The 10,000-nt window shown below is 40.8% G+C and overlaps 1 protein-coding gene across 1 annotated transcript in view; it reads right to left on the bottom strand.

The window, feature by feature from the left end:
- LOC127662376 (bcl-2-modifying factor-like) overlaps positions 1–10,000 on the bottom strand; it is a 30,969-nt gene that overhangs the window by 11,203 nt on the left and 9,766 nt on the right. Inside the window, exons 2-3 of the mRNA XM_052153511.1 lie at positions 4,191–4,378; positions 2,791–2,957 (exon numbers count right to left, since the gene is read on the bottom strand). Coding sequence (XP_052009471.1) covers positions 2,791–2,957; positions 4,191–4,362 — 339 coding nt within the window. The 5' untranslated portion in view covers positions 4,363–4,378. The remainder of the gene's footprint in view (positions 1–2,790; positions 2,958–4,190; positions 4,379–10,000) is intronic.

Below are 10,000 nucleotides of genomic sequence, written 5' to 3'. Positions count from 1 at the left end.
AACCATAACCCAACTCATAATCCAAATGATTTTGCTTAAGGACACAGATTTTACATTGACAAACCAACACCGTACCAAACCTTGATGTAGTTTGGGTCGTATTTGCTTTTCCTTGCTTGGTTACAGTATGTTCATGGTTTCTAAGGATGAGGGCATGTCGGGGTCTGTGTATCTCAGTGAGTATTGGCGCTGACTATCACACCAGGAGGCATGAGTTTGTATCCAGGGTGTGCTGAGTGACTCCAGTTAGGTCTCTTTAGCAACCAAATTGGCCCGGTTGCTAGGGAGGGTAGGGTCACATGGGGTAACCTCCTTGTGGTCGCTATAATGTGGTTCTCGCTCTCGATGGGGTGTGTGGCGAGTTGTGTGTGGATGCCGCACTACGTCTCCATGGTAACACGCTCAACAAGTCACGTGATAAGATGCGCGGATTGACAGTCTCATACGCGAAGGCAACTGAGATTCTTCCTCCGCCACCCGGATTGAGTCACTACACCACCACGAGGACTCAGAGCATGTTGGGAATTGGCCGTTACAAATCGGGGAGAAAAAGGAGAAAATAATAATAGGATGAAAGCATGTCACACAATCTTTACAAGTTGACATCTAATTTGGCTAGCGTGACGTGAATGTGCACAAAATGAATTCGCGTCAAAATAACGTTGAGTTTGATTAAACGCGAGGTCTTAAACAGCAATAAGAAAAGTTGTAAGTAGCATTTTCTCTTTCTTTTAAAAGTGAATGATTATGTTGGGTCAACAAAGCCAGTATAGGGGTGGCGGTATGTCCCAAATCTTACATCATGATAATGATATACTGTATATCACGATATAGAAACTATTTCTGTCACATCAATATAAATTGGTTTACAGTATGTATTAAATAACCATATTTTTACCATGTATTTGGGATAATCCAGTCAGTGAATGAAATACTTGAAAAATGAAAACTACCTCCTCTTATTTCATTTTCGTTATTTTTGGAACTTAAAAAAAACTTGGTTTCAAATCAACCTTAGAATAATGCTAAATTTTACACTACACCAAATTTCAGTCTGACATGTTGCTGACCAAAATTATTATTATTATTATTATTATTATTATTATTATTATTAACTTTCCTCTGCAAACTCATCATCTTCTCAAAGCAGTGCAAGAAAGAAAATACAACAATGCACACGCCACGCACGGATATTTACATACATCAATAAACACAATGTAGCAAAATCTCCCGCGATTGACATATTCTATCGTTGCCACAATTTATATCGTTATATCGTCCAGCCCTAAACCATCAGACTGTTAAGAATCCTTAAAACAAAATTGTTGCAACTCCTACAGTTTTTTAAGCTACATCCACCAAACTTGGTACATATCTTCAGACCGTTCTGACTCGTGTTTCTGTGATTTTTCAAACTAATCGGAATCACGGTTTTCTTACAACGGATGATTAAATCGCAGAAAAAAGCAACTTTTGGAAAACGGTTGAAAACGGCAGTGTGGACGGAGAGCGTTTCAAAAAGTAAAACGGCAAATGTATCAGGATTAATGTAGACGTAGCCTTAAATTGGTGCCTTAAGGTCCCCGTGAACTGCCTTGTTGACCTTTGTCAACAGTCAACGTTATATGCTAGCGTTATATGCTAGCGTTATAGGCTAGCTTTATAGGCTAGCGTTATAGGCTAGATGGAAGAGAATAAAGAGTCTGGAGCCATTTAAAAAGCCCAATGCAGATGAATGAGAAACAAGCGTGTAAAGCTTTGTGTTTTGAATCACAATACACTCAACATTAAGAATGAAGAACACAGACATGTGATATACGCATATTTAATTGCATATATCTGCTGAAACCAAAATGTCATCCATCCATCCATCTATCCATCCATCATCATCCATCCATCCATCCATCATCCATCATCCATCCACCATCTATCTATCCACCATCTATCCATCAATCCATCCATCATCCATAATCCATCCATCATCATCCATCCATCATCCATCTATCCACCATCATCATCCATCCATCCATCCATCATAACATACATCCATCATCTATCCACCATCCATCCATCAACTATCCATCCATCCATCATCATCCATCCATCATCTATCCACCATCCATCCATCCATCATCTATCCACCATCCATCCATCCATCATCTATCCACCATCCATCCATCCATCATCTATCCATCCATCCATCAATCCATCAATCATCCATCCGTCCATCAATCATCCATCCGTCCATCCAATCATCCATCAATACACCATCTATCCATTCATCCATTCATCATCCATCCATCCATCATCATCCACCCATCCATCCATCCATCATCCATCAATCAATCATCCATCAATCCATCTATCTATCCTCCATCCATCCTTCCATCCATCCATCCATCTATCATCATCCATCCATCCATCCATCTAGCCTCCATCCATCCTTCCATCCATCCATCATCATCATCCATCCATCCATCATCATCCATCCATCTATCATACTCACTGTTGACTGCCATTTCCTATCATCCTTACAACCAAAGTCTGTCGAGAAAAACTTTACCTCCTTAGTTTTCATACTATTTATTTTGCTATCCTAGATACATGATAATATGGTTAGTCGCATATACCTGCATTAAGCATTGCTTTATCCCTGCTAACCTTATAGAGCAGACCTGAGACCATTTTTGTGTCCAGACCCATCAGTTGAGAACCACTGGATTACAAAACCCTTTCATTTGATTGTAGCGGTTTGTGGCAGAAGTTGTGGTGTTAGTTAACAAGACTCACCATCATATGTTCCTGATAGAACTGATCTCCGATCAGCTGGAGTTTGTGCCCGATGAGGGTTTCAACGCTCTGCGCAGGAGGATCCATCACCTGCAGGTTCTCCCGTAGCAAGACGTCTGCACGTTGAGAGCGGGTGGATGGAGCTAGCATTAGCAATCCTGCGTTACCTATTCAAAGAAACGGTATTACATGTGTGGCTCAAGAGTTCATGGGTCACATACAGCATAACTGGAACAATACGGATGTTTATATCAGATATCATAAGCTGTCTTCTACCATTTGGCAATGAGGGCATAAGTGTTAAAAAGCAAAGACGTTTAAAAATAAAAGTGTGAGGGAAAAACTCTCTGTGGTTATCTCTGCTTAAACAGGACGTTTCTGAGACAAGTGACACAACGTCTGACAACATTAAAAACAAAACGCTTTCCGAGGATACGCCACATACAGGAGCTTAGTGGAGCCCAGGTGGTATAGAACTATCCTATTACATTTAAATCTCTAAATTTAGAGAAATTCATTTTTTATGATAATATATTGACCTCTTAAGACAAGCAGTCAAAGTAAAGTGATAAAATTAAATAAACATTAAGTTAAAAACTGTTTAATATAATCCTGAAGAGAGATCCACCAATCAGAAGTCACCGTTACCATGGAAATGACATCATTCGTAATGCTTCACAGGAGTGTAGTTTATTCCCTCGATAAAGACGTTGAGTACACAGTCTTGTACCCTTGTCTTTGTACCTTTTTTCTTATGCTTTAAATCAAAGTTTGCAACGTTGTTATACACCTCGAAGCTGGGCTGCATTCCCCAAAAACTTCATAAGCCCAAGCAGACCGTAGACACCAATCACACCAGGGGTCTCTACCATCAACTTAAGCTTGCGGGGCTTTTGGGGAACGCAGCCCTGGTTGGTTTGAGTCACGGCTTTGAACTGCCTATGGAGAAATTTAATGGAAAAATGCTTCCGGAACAAACACTGCTGCAAAAAACAAAAAAAATGGTGCTCAATTTTGTGCTCTATAAAGTGAACTTCTAAACACAGAAGGCCTTATATAAATATCTAAATACAAATAATATTCTGAAGATCTCAAGTGAACTTTGTTTTCGCTTGGAAAGATCCTAGTACCAATTCTGTACAACGGAAACCTCAAGTGATCCAATAACAGCCTGCTTCAAATTCTGCCAGTGCATTACAGGGCAGAGCACTGCGCCAGCAAAACAATTGCGACTTGGCATCCTTTGAATTGCAAAGCGGCTGGATATACTCACACTCACACACGTAATATAATCTACTCAGATCCGGAGTGTATGACGCCACGGGGGTGTTTGCAAAACACCCTTCTGCTGCACATATTCCTGGGCAAAGACAACGACTCACGCTGTGTTTGTATCTTACCGTAGAGAAAGCGTCTGGACTCCTCATGCGCCCCACAGCGCAGCATACCGTTGGGTGGTACAGGGGGTCTCCCTGCGGTCTCAAGACCCCTGTCTATCTGCTTTATCTGCCCGTGAGAGGAAGGCCTGCGCTGTCGTGCCTTATTGAACACATCATCCTCATCTTCATCCATCAGCCGAGTTCCTCACCTGAGCACAAGAGCGGAGAGCGCTGGTCAGAGAACAAACACACAACAGGTGATAGAGCTGGACGGTATGACCGTATACATCATCTGTACAAATGGATCAAGCAGTAGAGATTATGCTATAGTAATAAAACTTTGGTGAATTGGGAGTAAATGTTGTGTAAAATAATAGTTAATTTCAGCAATTTTGTGGACCCAGTGGTCCTCAGCTGGTAGATTGCAGTGTGTTCTGTTTGGGTCACAGACAGCAGGGATAATATAATGCTAAATGCAAATAATAATAATAACGTATCAGGGTTTTTCCTGCATAGAGAACTACTTGGCGGCCGCCTCTGTCAAATTTCGTGCTGCCTCCGGCTGTCTACAATACTCTGGCCGGTGTCTTCTTGGCAAACACTAACAAGCATTGCATCTGATAGAATCACAGATCACAGCTTGGCGATAAATCTTTATTTCATCCTTAATTAAAGTTCATATAATATGGGAATGTGACATAAGCACAAACGACAAAACAGCCATTCTCTGTGCGGTCAGAGCCACTTCAACCAGTTGCGGAAGAGACACAATCTGAGCGGGAGTCGAGACCGGGAGAGATTATTGATGCGCACGTTAATGCGGAGACGCTCGTCTCTCACCCCCGCTGTCTGCAGCTCACAACGTGTTGCATCATTGATGAGATCAATCTTATCTGAAAAATAACCTGAAATTGACAACATCAATAATATATATTGGGATAGACAAGATTGACATATGCCTTCAATAATACTCTTATGGCTAAAATGTTTACAGCGTTCAGTGGCTAAAATATCAATATGACTAAATGTTACTAAAATAATGTGTTCGCTGTCCTTTGATGCATATCGCGGCACTGTTTTGTGGTCTGTTCTGCATAACGTGGCAGCTCATTGTTGATGATTGCTGGCCATTCGGCATGTTTCGCGGCCGAACCACCGGCCCGCTCTGTTCTCCCGATGGACATTCCGCCCCTGATCGGCCCAAAAGTGCGTCAGCCCACCAGGAAAATGCCTGGTATGCCAGATTACCAGTCCAGCCCTGGTTGCCAGGTCATTAGGAGTGTATTAACGCAAAGCCAACGTTTACGTGTTTTTAACGTCACTTTTTTGCCTCATTTTGAGCCAGGTACCTACTTTGAGCCTGAAGGGTCCCCCAAAAAACGTGGGTTTGAGCCAGTTATCAAAGTATAATTTTAGGTTGTGTTCACGTTTGTAATTAATGAAAAAATTACTTTCAGTATTATTATTATTATTACTACCATCATCTATAACTGATATTTTGATAATATAATACACAAATACATCTATTTTACATGAAAGGATACGTTTACTTAATATATATATTTTTTCTTCATATTAGTATTTTAATTGTTTTTAAATATATTTTAAACACAAAGATTAAGTCACAAAGATTCTGGAGATGTTCAGGTTGCAAATAGGACTTCATATGACTGTTACACTGTTATACATGATTGACATTTCTTTCATTTCGAAGAAACCCATTTATAATTAGGCTGCAACATGTCCGCGTGACCTATCAGATGCGTTTCATAAGGATATATAGACAGATATTCCAACAAATAAACAGAATAAGGGTACGTTTACACAACAACGATACGTTAAAAACGGAAACGTTTTTGCTTTGCGTTTTTGAAAAGTTTTGCATACAGACGACAACGTTGTAAAAACGATATCCGCTCACGCGGATCCGCGAAAACGACTTAAAACGCTGTATTATGCATGCCAGGCTAGTAGTTGGCGATGTCACTTTGTAAAGAAGCACGACGCACCTGCGCACATAAGCATTCTTCCACAGAGCGGTGAATACAAACAACGACGATGGTGAAAGCATCGAGTAATTAAACCTTGAGCAGCACAAACACAGTCCTGTAGTCCGCCATTGTAGTTTTGAATGTCTCGCGTGCATGCCTCATAACATGCGTGCGCATGATGTCACCATTTTCACAAATTCACATTTTTTAATGTTTACATGGATGATTGAACATGTGCTGGAAATGACTTTTCCCCATCTCACTAGCTGCTGCCTGTCCATCAGAAAGCTGATGATCCACTGACAGATAGACGTGGGAACAGAGAGCTGGTGTAATTTAGTCTGGAGAAAAGCTGAGATGATGTCCACAAGAATGATCCTTGAATATGACCCTGGTCTGTCCAGATGTTGCAGGATATGATGCAATCCCATGTTGACTCATCCACAGATCTGCTTGGTCTACAAGCAAATTAAAGGGGATCCAGAAAGGGTCCAGTGATGTCCTTCAGGAGGGTCAACACATGATCACAGAGGTCAGAGCGACCAGTCTGTAGTCATTAAGTCCTGCGATATTGGATTTCTTTGGGACAGGGATGACTCTGGAGCATTTGAAGCAGTAGGGAACTTCACACAGCTTCAGTGATCTGTTGAAGATCTGTGTGAAGATGGGGGCCAGTTGGTCACCACAGGATTTTAGACAAGTGGGTGAAACACCATCTGGGCCCGCCGCTTTCCTTGTCTTTTGTTTCTGGAAGACATGGCACACCTCTTCTTCATAGACCCTAAGTGCAGGTTGAGTAGTTGTTTGGGGGGTGTTGCAGGTGGCCTGACGAAGCTGCTTGAGTTTTGTTGTTGGTTTGTCGTTGTTGTATGTTAAAGAAGTCCTAGTAGGAATATGTGTGATTTGAGCGCGAAGCGATCATCTGTGTTCCGCAACATCTTTCGGGTCCTTGAATAACGTTTAATGTGCGAGTAAGGGCAGCCGGTGGAGTTTCTGCTGACCCTAGGGAGTTGGTGCCCTACACAGACAGCATAGTCTGCTTATAGGGAGTGGCGGTACTGAAAGTAATGGTCATATTTTGACGAAATGTTATAGTTTCATATGAAATAATCTAAAGGTAAAATCTATTAGACCTCATTTTATGTCAACAGTGGCATTTTTCAAGATGTGTTTCAGCTAGTATTTATGTTTTCATAAATACTATAATTTGTTATTATTCTTACTATTATTTAAGACTAGTACACTGACATAACCATGGTAACGAGGAGCTTTTCCTTCTGTGCAATATGTTCTGTTTGAATTATGTTTGAAATTAGAAACAAACGGGATAATAATGGGCTCATATGAGCAAATATGCTCTTCAATTTTTAAAAGGGGGGAAAGAAACTTCCTGTAGATTTTGCTGTTGACGTCAACAACACAAATAATGTCACTTGATGCATGTCCTTGTACTTGTTACTATGCAACATAAAAGGAAATGCGACCCAGGATACATTATATACCAAGTGTGCCGCACAAGCCCTCAAAAGTGAAGCCAAACGTCTCGATCGCCCCCCGGTGGCTGGTCCTAGTATAGGTCATAAACCCCGCCTCCCCATGTTATTCAACGGGACGTGAGACCAACTAAACAATTAAATTACACTTCACATATCTTTTTTCCAAAGATAGTTTCTGTCATTTACTGTCGTTTCTATCACGTTGATGTCATTTCAAGTGTTTGTTTTCAAAATAAGTTTGTTTTTAGTTATTTGATGCTATAAAAACGGTGCTGTGACATCATGATTAACAGCTGTGATTGACAGGTTCTCTGAGCGAAGTAGTCACTGAAGCACCAACTGACTTTTTTTCGGGATCTTCGGAGGACTGAGGAGATTGGAGATTTAAATTTAATATCTACATTTCTATAATTAATTATTTCACACCATCAGAAGTCAAAAGTCAAAAGTGCAGGGGTGTGTGCTTGCGATTGATTCAGCGAGAGTGAGGGCGGGGCCTTGATTTCGCGGCTTTACTTCCTGCTCACTACTGCGCAGGTCTGGTCCTGAAATCGCAACTGCGCAGACTCAAGTCCCAAGATGTCAGCGCCATATCGGGACACTGGCGGCTTCAGTTCTCACCAATGGAAAAGAGCGAAGGGGCGTCGGCCATCTTTTTTTACAGTCTATGTTATATACAGGTTACTTTCTACTATAGAGGGTTGCCACTTGATTTCCGATGTAAAATCTGGATCCTAAAGCAAAACCAGTTGATAACAGCAGATGTTATTTTTCATTTAGCATGCTATGCTAACATGCTTTGGTTACCTAACATGTTAGAGTTACATACTATTTTTAAGCACGTTTATAATTCGGTTTATAATTATAATTCTGTTCGCTTATAAATTCTATTTTATTTATTTTCAAAAGGGAGAATTTTTTCCATATTATTTTGTCAATAATAAAGTGGAAAAAATAATAATAATAATTGTGTAATACCGTGAAACCGTGATATTTTCTGAGACGGTCATCGTAGCTACACCGTTGCAACTAGACAGTACACACAAGATTTATCTGAATTCTTCCTCTCCACACAAACTCACACATGCTTGTAAAAACGACATCTTTGAGTAATAACGGGGTGTCTCAACTTAACGAGTCTTGGGTTTATGGCTGGTTAACAGTGGGATAATAAGACTGAGCATTAGTGTGGCTTGTGGCCGCTGGCAGTACAGATTTAGATAAATAGCAGTGATAAACCACACGCTCAGGCTGCGGTTAGATGACTGGTTTACTATATTTAACCTGACTGAGGTTTGGCAAAGCAAAGGCAGAAACTGTCGCATCTATTCTGTCCATGTAATGCGGTGAAGCTCTGGGGTTCGTTAATAACGACGATTCTTCATATAATGTTCGTCTCTTATAAATGTGCGTCTGCTGTTAAACTCGCATCAGGGTGGGTTATTGTTAAGACTAACGTACTTTTGAACTCACTGGCCATGTGTTACCTATAAGTAGACCTCAAATGAACGGTCACTGTTCACCTCAAAATCAAAAGAAAGAAAGCAGAAATTATATTTCCTGTTATATGATTTTATGTGCATTTTTTATGGCAATTACACACATTTAAACCCATTTCGTCCAGTAGTCTATCATACTGTAATGCCAAAAATTCTCATTACATTCATGCGAAAAATAAAAAGCATAATTTCAATTATTATGTATACATAATAGGAATATATATATATATATATATATATATCTTTAGCGAATTCCCATTTGGGCTGATTTTAATTGGAATAAAATACTGTATATATTGCAGAGCTGGTTAAATATCTGTGGCAGGGCGGAGGCTGGGGGCGTGGCCTCGTCAGGCTGATTGGCATCCAGGCGTGCATCATTCCCACCCTGCGCCGCCACAATATAACCTTGACCACAACATAAACCTTGACATGTTATTTGAGCATGCAACTCAAGTGAATGACCAATTTACATGTGTGGAGGACGAGCATATGACCGTGCTTAATGTCCAGCCCTGACTCAAATGTGTGTGCCAGTCATGGGGTCGGCAACCAGCATTGGCACGTGGATGGGTAATCACGTGCATGCCATTCACGCATCATGAGCCGGCAGCGCTTCACGTCCTGTTAATCGTGCGAGTGGACACGCCCACTTCTCCAAATCCGATACTGTGTGTTAGTCAGGTTAGTTACTGTCAAGCTCCAAAAATGACATAAAAGAACCATTAAAACAGCAAAGTTGTTCATATGACATTGAAAGCCACTTGAAGACGTGCGACAGCTCTGTGAATCACAAAAGACGGTTTAATAAGTAAATATATAAAATGCATGCACAGCTCCAGTGC

This window comes from Xyrauchen texanus, chromosome 22, assembly GCF_025860055.1.
Source record: "Xyrauchen texanus isolate HMW12.3.18 chromosome 22, RBS_HiC_50CHRs, whole genome shotgun sequence".
NCBI classification, from domain to species: domain Eukaryota; kingdom Metazoa; phylum Chordata; class Actinopteri; order Cypriniformes; family Catostomidae; genus Xyrauchen; species Xyrauchen texanus.
This window is presented reverse-complemented; position numbering and strand designations above follow the sequence as displayed.